This window comes from Oncorhynchus nerka, linkage group LG3, assembly GCF_034236695.1.
Source record: "Oncorhynchus nerka isolate Pitt River linkage group LG3, Oner_Uvic_2.0, whole genome shotgun sequence".
Lineage (NCBI taxonomy): Eukaryota > Metazoa > Chordata > Actinopteri > Salmoniformes > Salmonidae > Oncorhynchus > Oncorhynchus nerka.
In genome coordinates this window covers 52,411,738-52,428,498 of record NC_088398.1, presented here as the reverse complement: position 1 = coordinate 52,428,498, position 16,761 = coordinate 52,411,738, and the positions used below count along the sequence as shown (strand labels likewise).

Sequence of the window (16,761 nt, the reverse complement as noted above, 5' to 3'; positions counted from 1 at the left end):
AATGTCCCTTTGTATAAATTGGCCCCATCTGTCGTTTGCCACTTCATTTCTAAGGTGTACGCCTCAACACCTTGATGAAGGTTAAGGTGGCAGATGTGAATGTGGGGCAAAGCGCTTTAAAAGTAAATCGGTCAGTATTTAAGGATATAATATATTTCTTAAGCAGAGAATACAACTGCACGCAGAGGAACAAGAAAGGGAAATTCACTTTTTAATGAGATAAAACACCAATGACAACAAATGACAATTTCTCCAAAATGAAAACACTGCAACAGGTAGATAATACTGATTTGTTTCGCCATCCCCAAAAAAGGGAGCTAATTTAAAAACTTGTAGTCTGTGCATCTCTAGTAATACTTCCTGTTAACATTACGATATGTACAGCAGCATGGTGTTGCTTTCTTATACAACAAGCCCTTGCTTGTTTCCCTTCACATGATCAAACATTTCAAAAGAGTCAACTGTCACTATCTCCTGAAGAAACTAGGGCTTTTGTCTCAAGATCTGAGGAGAGGAATCTACATCATCACTGAGCAGAATGAAACAATTGAGGCCTGATAACCAGTGCCATGTAGCTATGGTGAAACAACTACCAGCAATTTCCAATGACAGAATAGGTGCAGGAACAGAATATCTACTGATCCGATGCCAACTGGTAAAATTGTTATAAAATACTTAAGAAATATACACTAATGATGACATCATGAACAGATTAGTGAACAATAGATGTTTAGCACCAATCAGACTGTCTGAATACAATGGCTCTAATGTACTGTATGTGTACATCTCAAAAAAGGTTTGAAATATTGTTCAATCGTTCCTACTTACCCAGGCACCCCTGTGGCTTGGCAGTCCTATCTCTCTCTGTGTGTATGTGTATATATATATAAAAACACATCTGAACTCACCCAAGAAATGAATGTACAAACAAGCTTCTCCAGGCCTGAACTCAAACACCCAGAGTTAAACACAACCATCACAGAAAGAGAGAGGGCTGTTTGTAATATGGCTGAAATTCACCGCCAGGCCCATAGACAAGTCTGACCTGGATATTGTCAGTACCGCCAACACAGCGAACGTGTCTATTTGTCCACCTGATAAATGTTTACATCCTGCTGGGTGTGTTTATGGGAAAGGAGAGGAGGGAGAGGAGCTGGTGGCAGGATGTAGATATGCTGCGTCTCTGAACCGTGTCACCTTGAGCCTGAGCAGACGTGATGTCACGTCAGAACGAGGAGAGTTGTATTGAATTGGATTGAATAGAGGTGTTGGCAGTTCTAAAGGGGAGGGTGGATGAGCGGGTGAGGAGGTTTTCCAAAACAGGAACAATGTCTGAAACGTGAGCAGTAACTGAAGAACAAAAACATTGGGACACATCTGTCCAACAGGTGTGTTGTGGGTCACAGGGAGATTAGTCCAGAGGTCTGCCTGTGCACAGAGAGGTTCTTCCTGGTGTGTCCTGTGCTTCCTGCTTTGTGCTGGTGACAGTTGTGTGAATGTGTGTGTCTGTGTTCTCATCACATGAAAAGGTGCAGCGTGAACAATGTGATCTTTTTGAATCATGACTAATAAGTGTATGTGTGGAAGAATGTGGGTATGAGTAAAAGTATCTCAATGTCAGTGAACACAGACTGCTTGGTTTTCCCAACAAAATTTAAAAAAAAAAGGAAATAACACCACCTCAAAATGGTGCGTATGGCTTCATAATAAAATACATTAAAAAGTGCCACGTTTTGCTTTCTAATCTATGATCTTCTTGGTTAGGGAAGAGATTAGAGGGATAAATATTATCTGTGTGTTAATCTCAGGGTTCACATGCATGTGACCTCTGCCGCCCCGTCGTCCTGCTCGAAGCCACCCTCCTCCAGGTGGGACAGGGCGCTGGGGTACCCCCCTCCGAAGACGGGGAACCCCCCGATACCCCCCGCGGTGGGGGACAGCTCCTCAGTGGGGTGTGTTCGGGGGCTGCCCACACCACGACTCACAGAATGAGTGGCCACGTCCCTCTGCATGGACCCCGCCTGGGAGAGGACAAAGAGGTGAGGAAGAGTCTAGCATGCAGTGTTGACTTTGGCAGCTATTTTAGATTTAGTTTTAGTCTTAAAATACTTTAGTCTTAGTCACATTTTTGTCATTTTATCATTTGTTAGCTTTAGTTATTATCAAACGACTGGACAATGTTGTCACATAATAGTCAGTGCATCTTTTTCTATTAAATAATGAATATTTAGGTTACCGCTAACTTCCATCATGTGCACATTCAGATAGTAGTAGTTGGATATGGCTATCCCCTCATATACCTTAGCTGGCTTCATTGATATTGTGGCAGATTGTAACCAATGACAGCCATAATTAACCTTATAGGCTATAAAGACTTGGCTACAGGTTAGACCATTTACAGCTCTGACCATTTACAGCTCTGACCATTTACAGCTCTGACCATTTACAGCTCTGACCATTTACAGCTCTGACCATTTCCTCTGATTATTTACACCTCTGATTATTTACACCTCTGATTATTTACACCTCTGATTATTTACACCTCTGATTATTTACACCTCTGATTATTTACACCTCTGATTATTTACACCTCTGATTATTTACACCTCTGATTTTCTCCACATCATAACAGTCAAGGGGGGGGTAAATAAATTGTAGCTTTCCAAAAATGCCAGAAGTATTACAGTACACCTAATATTCAACAAATATCATTTGTTTTCCCCATTGGAAAAAAAACTACCACAACTAGCATTTGTAGACCACGGCGCGAGATCGGCAACACAGATAAATAAATAACAGTGCACATGAGAAAATATAGAGCTTCTGATGTGATCAAAGCAACAACCACAAAAAGCCTACATGAAAGAGAGTAAACATGATTGTTTCTAGTTGATATCAGTTACAAGCCAAGTGTCCTGGCTTCGCAAGTTCAAAAGATTGATGAGTGTGACCGCCTGGGAGCTTTGTGGGAGAGCCAGGCAGATCAGCTCAATCAGACCGTGCAACTGAAAGATGTTAATTCTGCCAATGAGAGGATTGCATGAAATATTCTGCATGCATGTTTATGATTGGACAAAACTATGGAAGCCCATTCCCACCGATAATTAAAAGTAAATAAATAGGCCAATGCTACCTCAAAATATCTTGGGGCCCAGAGTTTTTCCTAATCTGGTGGACTAACCCAGTGGTTCTCAAACCTGTCCTCGTGGACCCCCAGCCGGTTCATGTATTTGATCTTTCCCAGAACCAGCACACCTGATTCAACTTGTCAACTAATCATCAAGCCCTTTATTCAGTGAATCAGGTGAACTGTTCTGGAATAAAACAAAATTGTGAAATGTCTGGGGATCCCCGAGGGGAGGTTTGAGGACCACTGGACTAACCGAATCAGGTAAAATTTCAGACCCTAGTTGGAGGGTATGACATAGCAATAAATCAACTAGAAAACATGTTTATATGATGGAACCAGATATTTTATAAATCAGGTCATGTGGTTAAAAATAAACAAATAGACAACTGCGATTGGACAATAGAACTAACAGGGCTGAGTTTGCTTTATGCAGTGTTGCATCGTGTAAGGCCTTTGCATCTGTAATTAAAAGGTTACTCACACAGTATGTCATCACTATTGTGTCGATTGATTAATTCCAGTCAATTCTGGAATGATAAGGTCTAGGTAGCCTAGCCACCCGAAGTTTGAATATAAACCACATTTGATTACATTTGACGAAACAAATGACGAAACATATCCTATATGTATGTTCTATTACCTCAAAACTTGGAGTTAGTATCTTGAAACTGAGATAGTATCAACATTTCTGAGTGTCGGAAATGGGCTCTTCCAAAACAGATGAAAAGGAGTTTAATGTCAAATTAAATGTCCATTGGGCTCCCAAGTGGCACAGCGGTCTAAGGCACTGCACCCCAGTGCTAGAGGCGTCACTACAGACCCTAGTTCAATTCCAGGCGGTATCACAACCGGCCATGATTGAGAGTCCCATCTGTAGTCAGGAAAAATAGGATTTTTTCATTTTTTATTGTTTATAAATGTACACTGCTACCATGTACCTGTGATGATTTAAAATGTTCTATGCAATAACACAATGTTTTGCAGATAGTCAGGGATGTCATCAAAATCCTGCCTGAATATCCAATTAAAACAACTAACATCATATCGAATGCAGCACAGATGTGTGTCATTGCTAGTGCTAACGTAATACAATTCATTGATTAGTATGATAATGCCAAAATCTCACTCTGATTTCATCTTTATCTTATAACAAAAACCCACAAGGGGCAGTATTGTCCCAAAAATAGCAACTTTCCTGGTGTAGTATTTTGTGCTAACTGAAGCCAAGCCCTCACCTGGTTCCTCTGTGGTACTGAAGACGTCTTGACTGGTCTCTGTAGGAACACCACCTGCTTGGTGGCCAGATTACCATCACTGGAGACACACAATCTATATATTAGAAAGGAAAATCCTCATACAAGGCCTGATGACCCGGTCTACAAAATGGACCAGTTTGTTCCAGCAAAACATCAATTATGTGTGTTACCTGTCATGGCGGATGATAGGTGTGGGCAGGACACAGGTGAGCAACCAGCCAAACTTAGCCAGTGTGTGAAGGAGTGGCCCGTAATCTGTCTTCACATCAGAACCCTATACAACACAGCAATGATGTCACACACTGGACACAGGCAATTGTTGCATGTTTTCTACACTTTGTTTATCCATCTTGTAGTATTACAATTAGGGTTGTTGGCACACAAACACACTCCTGAGACACATTATGTTGCTCGCAAGTGAATGTCATTCACCACAACTAGTTGTTTGAGCTGTGTTTACTTGGACACACATAGAGACGTAATTGTAATGCTAATCTCTCTCTCCCCCAACAGGATCTTCCCCAGAGAATATCTACCTACTGCAACACATTCACCGGTCCTCACTGGCTGAACCACACACACACACACAGGTAATACGTAACACACACACACGGCTCTCTGACCTCGATGACGGTCCACTGCTCCACTACGATGGTGTCGTTGGCAGGAGGGGCAGTGCTTCTCTCCTCATAGACAAACAACCCCTCTAGAGACCTGGGCACGGGCTCACCTGAGACAACACACACAGATTATCAATCAACATACAATGCATATCTACCAGGAAACACACACTCAAACGCTATGAGTTACACAAATGCAAATCAGTAGACAGATGTTCATCAGCAGATACCTTTACTGTAGCGGCTGAAGTGCATTGTGAACAATGCTCTACACGTGGCAGTGAATTCCAGATAGTTAAGAAAGGACACTACCGGTCAAACGTTTTAGAACACCTACTCATTCAAGGGTTTTTCTTTATTTTTACTATTTTCTACAATGTAGTATAATTAGTGGAGACAAACTATGGAATCATGTCGTAACTTTTTTTTTTAACAAATCAAAATATATTTGAGATGTGACGTTCTTCAAATAGCCACATTTTGCCTTGACAGCTTAGCACACTCTTGGCATTCTCTCAACCAGCTTCGTGAGGTAGTCACCTGGAATGCCTTTCAATGAACAGATGTACCTTCTTAAAAAGTTAATTTGTGGAATTTCTTTCCTTCTTAATGTGTTTGAGCCAATCAGTTGTGTTGTGATAAGGTAGGGGTGGTATACAGAAGATAGCCCTATTTAATTAAAATATTTTATTTAACAAGGCAAGTCAATGAAGCACAAAGTCTTATTTACAATGGCGGCCTAGGAACAGTGGGTTAACTGCCTTGTTCAGGGGCAGAATGACAGATTTTTACCTTGTCAGTTCGGGGATTCGATCAGCAACCTTTCGGTTACTAGTCCAACGCTCTAACCACTAGGCTACCTGCTTCCCCTACCTGCTGCCCCTACCTGCTATGGTAAAAAACAAAGTCCATATTATGGCAAGCACAGCTCAAATAAGCAAAGAGAAACAACAGTCCATCATTACTTTAAGACATGAAGGTCAGTCATTCCGGAAAATTTCAAGCACTGAAAGTTTTTTCAAGTGCAGTCGTAAAAACCATCAAGAACTATGATGAAACTGGCTCTCATGAGGACCGTCACAGGAAAGGAAGACCCAGAGTTCTCTCTGCTGCAGAGGATACATTCATTAGAGTTAACTGCACCTCAATTGCATCCCAAATAAATCTGAATCTGCAATAGGTAAGCAGCTTGGTTTGAAGAAATCAACTGTGGGAGCAATTATTAGGAAATGGAAGACATACAAGACCACTGATAATCTCCCTCGATCTGGGGCTCCACGCAAGATCTCACCCCGTGGGGTCAAAATGATCACAAGAACGGTGAGCAAAAATCCCAGAACCACACGGGGGGGATCTAGTGAATGACCTGCAGAGAGCTGGGACCAAAGTAACAAAGCCTACCATCAGTAACACACTACGCCGCCAGGGACTCAAATCCTGCAGTACCAGACGTGTCTCCCTGCTTAAGCCAGTACATGTCCAGGCCCGTCTGAAGTTTGCTAGAGAGCATTTGGATGATCCAGAAGAAGATTGGGAGAATATCATATGGTCCGATGAAACCAAAATATAACTAATTGGTAAAAACTCAACTTGTCGTGTTTGGAGGTCAAATAATGCTGAGTTGCATCCAAAGAACACCATACCTACTGTGAAGCATGGGGGTGGAAACATCATGCTTTGGGGCTGTTTTTCTGCAAAGGGACCAGGACGACTGATCAGTGTAAAGGAAAGAATGAATGGGGCCATGTATCGTGAGATTTTGAGTGAAAACCTCCTTCCATCAGCAAGGGCATTGAAGATGAAACGTGGCTGGGTCTTTCAGCATGACAATGATCCCAAACACACCGCCCGGGCAACGAAGGAGTGGCTTCGTAAGAAGCATTTCAAGGTCCTGGAGTGGCCTAGCCAGTCTCCAGATCTCAACCCCATAGAGAATCTTTGGAGGGAGTTGAAAGTCCGTGTTGCCTAGCAACAGCCCCAAAACATCACTGCTCTAGAGGAGATCTGCATGGAGGAATGGGCCAAAATACCAGCAAGTGTGTGAAAACCTTGTGAAGACTTACAGAAAACGTTTGACCTCTGTCATTGCCAACAAAGGGTATATAACAAAGTATTGAGAAACTTTTAAATTCATTAAAAATCCTACAATGTGATTTTCTGGATTTTTTTCCCTCATTTTTTCTGTCATAGTTGAAGTGTACCTATGATGAAAATTACAGGCCTCATCTTTTTAAGTGGGAGAACTTGCACAATTGGTGGCTGACTAAATACTTTTTTGCCCCACTGTATATAACCCCTAGTATTTATTGTCTATACACACACACTAGGTAAGACCTGAGCGGACCACCCCCTGTATTTTGGTTAGCGCACCAGGTGATGCTAAAAGATTAGGTAAGTAGTGGGTAGGCAGGTAAGGTAGGAGAGGGGGCTCTTTAACTTTAACTTTCTTTGGTTCCGTCCAGACCCTTTCCCCCAAATTACCATGTGAAGGAATAAATAAATTCCCAGTAAACAGTACATGTTCTGCCTTTGTCATCCTTACCCGCACCTACAGTCCCATTCATCTTTCACTCCACGGGGAGTTGAGTTGTAGCAGGGTGTTGCGTTCCCTCTTCCTAGAGGCTTACGTAACATGACCTTATGATCACTTGGCTACACAGCCGATGCCCCCCCCCCCCCCAGACTATTTCAATAACATGGTACCTAATTTTGTTTACCTGTCGGCCCCAGCCTCAAACTCCGATCCTGTACGTACCTAACTGACCCGCTCTGCCCATTCATCGCCATTTACCCGTTGTCTTAGCTCTCCTGATCAACACCTGTAATTGCGTTATGCCTCTCTCTAATGTCAATATGCCTTGTCTACTGCTGTCTTGGCTAGTTCTTATTGTTTTATTTCACTGTAGAGCCATCAGTCCCGCTCAAAATGCCATAGATAGCTCTTTTGTCCAACACCACACACATGCAGAGACCTCACCTGGCTTAACTGGTGCCTCCAGAGACGAAACCTCTCTCATCATCACTCAATGCCTAGGTTTACCTCCACTGTACTCACATCCTACCATACCCTTGTATGTACATTATGCCTTGAATCTATTCTACCACGCCCAGAAATCTGCTCCTTTTATTCTTTGTCCCCAACGCACTAGACGACCAGTTCTTATAGCCTTTAGCCGTATCCTTATCCTACTCCTCCTCTGGTGATGTAGAGGTTAACCCAGGCCCTGTTGCCCCCAGCACCACTCCTATTCCCAGGATGCTCTCATTTGTTGACTTCTGTAACCGTAAAAGCCTTGGTTTCATGCATGTTAACATAAGAATCCCCCTCCCTAAGTTTGTTTTATTCACTGCTTTACCATACTCTGCCAACCCTGATGTCCTAGCTGTGCCTGAATCCTGGTTTAGGAAGGCCAAAATTCTGAAATTTCCATCCCCAACTACAACATTTTCTGCCAAGATAGAACAGCCAAAGGGGGTGGAGTTGCAATCTACTAAAGATATAGGCTGCAGAGTTCTGTCATGTTATCCAGGTCTGTGCACAAACAGATCGAGCTTCTACTTTTAAAAATCCACCTTTCCAGAAATAAGTCTTTCACTGTTGCCGCTTGTTACAGGCCCCCTCAGCCCCCAGCTGTGCCCTGGACACCATATGTGAATTAATTGCCCCCCATTTATCTTCAGAGTTTGTACTGTTAGGTGACCTAAACTGGGATATGCTTAGCACCCCGGCCGTCCTACAATCTAAGCTAGATGCCCTCAATCTCACACAAATTATCAAGGAACCTTCCAGGTACAACCCTAAATCTGTAAACATGGGCACCCTCATTATATATCATCATGACCAGTTTCAGTGATTTTGCAATTCGTTCCAGTCATTGGCAGCAGAGAACTGGAAGGAAAGGTGGCCAAACGAGGAGTTGGCTTTGGGGATGACCAGTGAAATATACCTGAAACTGGAGTCTTATATCTCCCCTCACTGTAATATAAGCAACAGCTGTCAGAACAGCTTACCAATCATTGCACCTGTACACAGCCTATCTGTTAATAGCCCACCCAACTACATTATCCACATATTATTTTTTGCTCCGTTGCACCCCAGTATCTCTACTTGCACATTGTCATCTGCACATCTATCACTCCAGTGTTTAATTGCTAAATTGTAATTATTTCGCCACTGTGGCCTATTTATTGCCTTACCTCCCTAATCTTACTATATTTGCACACATTGTATATAGATTTTTCTATTGTGTTATTGACTGTATGTTTGTTTATCCCATGTGTAACTCTGTGGTGTTTGTCGCACTGCTTTGCTTTATCTTGGCCAGGTCGCAGTTGTAAATGAGAACTTGTTCTCAACTGGCCTACCTGGTTAAATAAAGGTGAAATAAAAAATAAAAAAACTGTTCAGGGGAGACTGTGTGAATCAGGCCTTCATGGTCGAATTGCTGCAAAGAAACCACTACTAAAGGACACCAATAATAAGAAGAGACTTTATTGGGCCAAGTAACATAAGCAATGGACATTAGACCAGTGGAAATCTGTCCTTTAGTCTGATGTGTCCAAAATTGAGATTTGTGGTTCCAACCGCCGTGTCTTTGTGAGACGCAGAGTAAGTGAATGGATGATCTCCGCATGTGTGGTTCCCACCGTGAGGCATGGAGGAGGAGGTGTGATGGTGCTTTGCTGGTGACACTGTCTGAATTATTTAGAATTCAAGGCACACTTAACCAGCATGGCTACCACAGCATTCTGCAGTGGTATGCCATCCCATCTGGTTTGGGCTTAGTGGGAATATAATTTGTTTTTCAATAGGACAATGACCCAACACACCTCCAGGCTGTGTAAGTGCTATTTTACCAAGAAGGAGAGTGATGGAGTGCTGCATCAGATGACCTGGCCTCAACAATCACCCGACCTTAACCAAATTGAGATGGTTTGGGATGAGTTGGACCGCAGAGTGAAAGAAAAGCAGCCAACAAGTGCTCAGCATATGTGGGAACTCCTTCAAGACTGTTGGAAAAGCATTTCAGGTGAAGCTGGTTGAGAGAATGCTAAGAGTGTGCAAAGCTGTCATCAAGGCAAAGGGTGGCGACTTTGAAGAATCTCAAATATATTTTGATTTGTTTAACACTTTTTTGGTTACTACATGATTATTGGTTACCATGTTATTTCATAGTTGTGATGTCTATGTAGAAAATAGTAATCATAAAGAAAAACCCTTGAATGGGTAGGTGTTGTAAAACTTCTCATTAGAATGACAATGAACTAGTTACAGACAAGGAGATGTAGGCTATGTGCACATGCGCACACACAAGAATTTGCCTGTGTGTGTGAGAGAGCGACAGAGAGAGACTCCCGTGTGCTATATTCCCAGGCCCCAGATGTCTACAAATGATGTGGATTTTTGCGGCTGCTGCCAGTCTATGGCGTAACAGGAAGCCAGGTCGGGAGGTTGGGAATAGAGCTCCAAATATAGCCACAGTGGGAGAGATAAGGGAGGAGGGAGAGAGGGGTAGAAAGGAGGAGGAGCATGAGAGAGAGGAGGAGGGGGAGAGAAGAGGGACTAAGAGACAGGAAGTGACTCGTCTGGGGGACATAGGGGAGGGGAGACAAAAAATAAAAGGAACTCATTTTTGAGAAGACGCAAAAATAGATAAAGTAGCAGAATGAGAGAGGTGGATGAGGACAAAGTGTTTTTAATCTCTCTATACTCTCTGGTCTTCTGGAGCTCAGTTGGTAGAGCATGGCGCTTGCTTTGCCAGGATAGTTGGTTTGATTCCCTGGACCACCCACATGTTAAAAACATATGCATGCATGACTCTGGATAAAAGCGTCTGCTAAATGGCATGTATTAATATATTATTAATATTATTATTATTAAATCCCATCCTCTCTTCCAGAGAAGTAAAGTGTCACAAGATATTGACCTATCATTACACTAATGCTCTTTTCTGGAGATCCTACAACTCCAAAGCAAGATGTCACAGCATGTATGTTGTTATTGCTTTTTAAGCTTGGTGTGGCTGTTATACAGTATGAGTCTTACATCCACCTTAAGAGTCTCTCTATATCTCAGCATTTGACAGTACCTTTGGGTGTGTCCCAGTACACAAACGAGTCCACCAATGACCAGCCTTTGCGGTAGTAGGCTGCGGTCAGCTCCAGCCAATCGGCCTCCAGCGCGCTGACCACCTGACCCTTCCTGGACACACGCATGGACAGTGCCCCCTGGTGGTACTGACAGGCCAGAGCTTCCAGCGGAGCACAACCTGGTGCCCATGAGTGGAAGAACACCAGCAACCTTAGGTCTGGGGGGGGTGTAAGAGGTAGATGGTCAGATCAAGAGAACAAGAAAGAAGGTGCAGAGACAACAGACATTGGCGGGCTATGTGAACTCTAACGTGAACTCATCTCGCCCTACTTAGGACGAGGACGTTTCAGTCTGTATATGGTTGTCTTTGTGGTGAGGAGTTGTGCCCTGCTTGGTGGGTGAGGGTTAGCTGACAGACATGCAGAGGCCTCTCCTACCCCAGGGCCATCAGTCAGTGTCTTCAACACAGAGTTCAACTGAACATCACTGACAGATCAGGGGAGAGGCGGATGAGTAGTGTTGAAGGGAGAAACAAATCTAGGACTCCACAGTGTGGCTGTGATCTGTTCAGCATTTTGAGGTTGTGTGACGTTAAGAGGAGATAGCAGATATAGCCCACATGTCAACATTGTTAAGGTGAGGGGACAGATGAGGAGAGAAGAGAAGTAGTCTCGCGTTGCCATCCTTCCAAGTCGTGAGAAAGTGGAAGCCTGGGAGCTGAACAGAAGACGAGACACGGGAATAAAAGAGAGAACTAGTATCTCACCAGGGCTGTAGGTAGGGCTGTGATCCTCCAGTTCTCCTTCTCCAGGAGGGGTACATGGAGGAGTGTGTGGGGGGGATCGATAGCCTCTCCTGGGGCTAGGCACCCTGCCGTTACTGCCCCCTCCTCCAGCCTGCTGGAGCACTGAGCCCACAAACCTCACTCCGCCCCGGGCACTACTGTTCACCCTGTCGATCAGTGCTCTAACAGTGTCGTCTGTCAGGGACTCCCCTGGGATAGGCCACTCCTCCACCCTCAGCACAGGAACACTGTGGCACATGGACACCACCTGCTTACTAAGAGACAGAGGGAGGAGAGAACAGAAGAAAGGAGAACAGAACAGAGACACAGACGTTCAGTCATTGTACTGCAGGTTCAAACTGGTAATCACAAGCTGCATACAGGGCATTCATTCATCATTCATGTGTTTTGACTGTTAGCTACTCTGAGACTGTAAAGCCATGTCTAATCTGTATGCATTAGCTTGGTAAATAGTCTCTTGCTACAGAGCCCTGTCCAGCTGGAGAGTTCATACTTGATTTGTTTTTGTCAGTGTTTGCAGACAGAATTCATAATTTATTAATTGGCCATGCATGAGATGGCTACTACTTTCTAAACATAAAGCAGAAACAACCATACTAAATATGTAGTGTATATATACACACACATACACATTGTAGTATATGTATATTCAAATAAAATACACATTTTAATAATGTGTAATATTACAGGTTTGATAATAACACAGAAGGTACCATGTGTGAGATTCTGAGGCCCTATTGGCCTTGAGAGAGCCGTTGTTGTCAGGGTACATTTCTACCCAATGGCAACCCCTGCAGCTCAGAGCCCCAAAAAACATACTCTCCAGGAGTCTCCCCCTAACCCCTCCCCCTTAAACAGCAGTCTGACCTCCCACTAAAGTTGCATTAAATATGCAGCTACATCATCTATCATTCATCTACAGTATTTACCAGGTTGGATGGGTTAAGGCTGGGTAGCTTGTTCCAATGCTGAGCTCAGATTAAGAGATGAGTGGGAGGGTTATGGGTTGTGGCGGCCCCTGGCCTAGGCACAGATCTAAGGTAAGTTTTGTGTTTTACCTCCCAAATGGTTCAAACTGATTCTAGAACGGGGCAATTCTACCTGGAGCGGCTGTCTGTGTGTGTACGTGCCTCCAGGCATGCATGCTTGGGTGTCTGGTACCTGGGTCGTGGGCGGGCCAGGATGGCTCGGTAGAGCAGGCTGAAGGGCAGGGAACGCGTGCGTCCAACAGAGAGAATGATGGGATGCAGAGTGGTGAGGACATAGCCCTGGGTGTAGTAGGGCTGCAGGGCCTGGGACAGCTCGCACAGAGAAGACACATACTGCACCGTGGGGCGACTACCTGAAGGGGGAGGGGAGGAGAGGAGAAAGAAAAACAAAGGAAGTGGAGAGGAGGGGAGATGAGACATGGGGAGGATGAGGAGAAGAACAGAGGGGAAAAGGGGGCAAGGAGAGGAGTAAATAAGGAAGATAAAAGAGAGAAGGAGAAAGAGGAACACAGTGAGTCAATAAAATCACTAGAAACTCCTGCATAAAGAAAAGAGGAAGGAGGAGTAGAGGCTAGCAGCATGACATCTGTCTTCCTCTGTCTGTAGTCTAACCCCAGAGGTTAAGTCTGTCCTGAACTGAACATCAATCAGATCTTCTTGTCTGTCTGTCTGTCTGTCTGTCATTTAATCTCTTTAGCAGGCCCTTGCTATTCCCTAGTCATACCCAGAGGAGATAAGAGGGGAAATGCTGAGGTATTCACACAGAGAGAAAGTGGAGAGTAGAAGGCCAGTCTGGAGACTCTGGACTGTCACATAAGCAGACAGTTTACTGTAGCAGACAGACACTCTTATGCAGAGCGACTTAATCATTAAATAATGCTGCCAGTCTCACACTAGCAGCACATCACTTCAAAGTCTTCTCATGGTGTACAGCTAACAGTTCCAAAATAAGACATCTCCTCTTGCTATGCTGATCAGACAGATGTCTGTTCATCCAGTGGTTTCTCTTTCACCACCAGTAACCCTGACAACCCTAACCCAGGGCAGGCCCTGATGAGAGGACACCACCATATAGAACCACCAGTAACCCTGACAACCCTAACCCAGGGCAGGCCCTGATGAGAGGACACCACCATAGAACCACCACCACCACATACTCTGCTATATATACACACTGTAGCTTACCAGCTACCTCTCTAGCTGTGGTGGTGTTAATGTGGTAGTGCCTCGCTTACATTGGTATTCTAGGGGTGTTGCATTAAGTTAGGACTGAAGTCATGTGTTGCCGGGGTTCTTTTTTTGGTTTCGGTTGGTTTGTAGTGTTGTTGCAGAGCGGCAGATAGCCTAGCGGGTTAGAGCGTTGGGCCTGTAACTGAAAGGTTGCCGGGTTTGAATATCCACGCCGACAAGGTGAAAAATCTGTCAATGTGCCATTGAGCAACCCTAATTAACTCTAGCTGACCCTGTAAAACAACATTTCACTGCAGCTATCCGGTGTATGTGACAATAAAACCTGCTGCTGGATAGTTGTCTGTGTTGAGGGGGCATTGTGTTAATGTTTGTTGATAACATGTGACTAGTCTGTCTGGTGGAGTTGTTTTCTATAGTTTTCTCACGACTCTGTCTGGAGACCTATAGCATCACCATACATCCTGTGTTCACAAAGAGGGTCTGTTCACAGGGCTGGCTCGGTGCCGGAGACATACACTCACACCCGAAAGTAAACACAATCACAGTCAAGCATGCATGTAAGCACACAAAAACAAACACCAAATCCCATTTTTAGACATAAAAACAAGCTCCACACATTTCAACTGACGGAACAAGCTCATCATATATTCACACACAAAACACACACAAAACACACTCCCAGTCAAATCTCATACACACACTCTCTCCCACATAAACACCTCTGGGATGGAGATAATAACAGCTTGTTACTGGAATTTCTGCCATGTGAATTTGGCAGGGCCTGGCTGAATTTGGCTATGGTTTAAAACATCCTGGCAAGTCCAGGTCATAGTGAAATCTCTAGACGGGTGGGTGGCCAGGGAAGCAGTGGACGAGAAGCTTTTGAACTGGTGGTGTCTCTGTCATCTCAGCAGTTGTGTCTGAGTGTGTGTGTCTGTTGGGTCCCACCTGAGCAACGAAAATGACATTTTCACCAAAAGCTCCCTAGAGGAGCTCAACGCCAGGCTATTAAATCCAGTCTCTCCCTCTCTCTCACACACACACCACACACACACACACACACACGTCTCTCTCGCCTGGGCTCTTTTGTCCCTCTCCATCTCCCTTCTTTCAGCCACCTCACACCCCCTCCCATCACCACGGCTCACCCTTGTCAACCCACACACTGAGCCCTCTGTTCTCTACTGTGTGTGAGAAAAAGAGAGGAGAGGGGGAGCACAGGAGGGGGAAGAGAGAGGGGCCGACTGTGGAAAGAATGAGGGAAATGGGGAGAAATTAGAGGAGGAAGGAGATACCAAGTGTGGCGCAAAAAAAGGGGTTTACAAGAAAGATTTTATGAGCCAGAAAGCTTGTGTGTGAAAAGGAAGCTTGTATAAAAGTGAGGAAGAGGGAAAGAAAGCTGGCAAAAGAAGAAAGGTGAGTAAAGAAGAGAAAGAATGAGGGTAGAAGGAGACTTAAGGAAATTGAGAGGAAAGAGAGAAATGGATGCTGGATTCCAAATATAGGCATTTCCATTGAAAAAGACCCATGAGTACCAATATGTGAAGTTCATAGGAACATATCAAATTGGGTATCAAATGAAATCTAAGAGTCGATATTTGGGGGAAATGTTAAGTTAAGGCAATGATTTCTGGATAAATAGATGAAGACAAAAACATCTACCAGAAAAAGTTTTAAAGGTATCAGAAATACATCAAAACACTATAATGTTGATGGGAAGGACCCCTACTAGAATTACCCCCCCCCACAACAAAAATCAGTAACATAATGTCTGCAACTGAATTGGCTATAATTACCTGAATCTTCAGGAAATGTTGGTAATTAACAGAAAATCAAACGGAATTTAGGTAATTTATACTTAAATAACAGAAAAAAACTGTATTCATATATATTGTATTAATGTATTATACCTGTGTCCATACATGAGTTTCTAATAGATAGACCATATGGTTCAAGAGAAAATAGTCTACTCAACAGCATCTAATCAACGATGGCATTATGTTCTATTAACCCTTCCAACCGTGTTCACAACGGACACCAGTTTGACGTTAAAACATTGACAACAAATACAATGCCTATAGAATTTCTTCACATTTTATTGTGTTACGAAGTGGGATTAAAATTGATTTAATTGTCATTTTTTGTCAACAATCTGCACAAAATAATCTGTAATGTCAAAGTGGACTAATAAATCAACAAAAAAAATACTAATATACCTTGATTAGATAAGTATTCACCTCCCCTGAGTCAATACATGTTAGAAACACCTTTGGCACCAATTACAGCGGTGAGTCTTTCTGAGTAAAGTTCATAAAAGCTTTGCACACCTGAATTGTGCACTATCTGCCCATTATTCTTTTTAATCATCAATAAATTCATCAAGCTCTGTCAAGTTGTTGGGGATCATGGCAAGACAGCAATTTTCTAGTATTGCCACAGATTTTCAAACAGATTCAAGTCAAAAATGTAACTTGGCCAATCAGTAACATTCACTGCCTTCATGGTAAGCAACTCCAGTGTAGATTTGGCTTTGTGTTGCAGGTTATTGTCCTGATGAAAGACTGGCTTAAAGCAGACTGAAGCAGGTTTTCCTCAAGTATTTTGCCTGTCTTGAGCTCCATCACGTTTCTTTTCATCATAAAAAAACTCCCCAGTCTTTGCCGATTATCAATAAGTGCA

The 16,761-nt window shown here is 43.5% G+C and overlaps 1 protein-coding gene across 2 annotated transcripts in view; it reads right to left on the bottom strand.

Annotated features, from left to right (window-relative positions):
* Nucleotides 1-194: 194 nt before the first annotated feature.
* LOC115110402 (raftlin-2-like) overlaps nt 195-16,761 on the bottom strand; it is a 30,830-nt gene continuing 14,263 nt past the window's right edge. The window contains exons 2-8 of one of the 2 annotated variants that reach the window (XM_029636020.2): nt 13,064-13,244; nt 11,864-12,156; nt 11,096-11,314; nt 5,010-5,116; nt 4,557-4,660; nt 4,366-4,459; nt 195-2,021 (exon numbers count right to left, since the gene is read on the bottom strand). In XM_029636020.2, coding sequence (XP_029491880.2) covers nt 1,812-2,021; nt 4,366-4,459; nt 4,557-4,660; nt 5,010-5,116; nt 11,096-11,314; nt 11,864-12,156; nt 13,064-13,244 — 1,208 coding nt within the window. In that variant the 3' untranslated portion in view covers nt 195-1,811. The remainder of the gene's footprint in view (nt 2,022-4,365; nt 4,460-4,556; nt 4,661-5,009; nt 5,117-11,095; nt 11,315-11,863; nt 12,157-13,063; nt 13,245-16,761) is intronic. The other variant, XM_029636029.2, reaches the window with a different exon arrangement.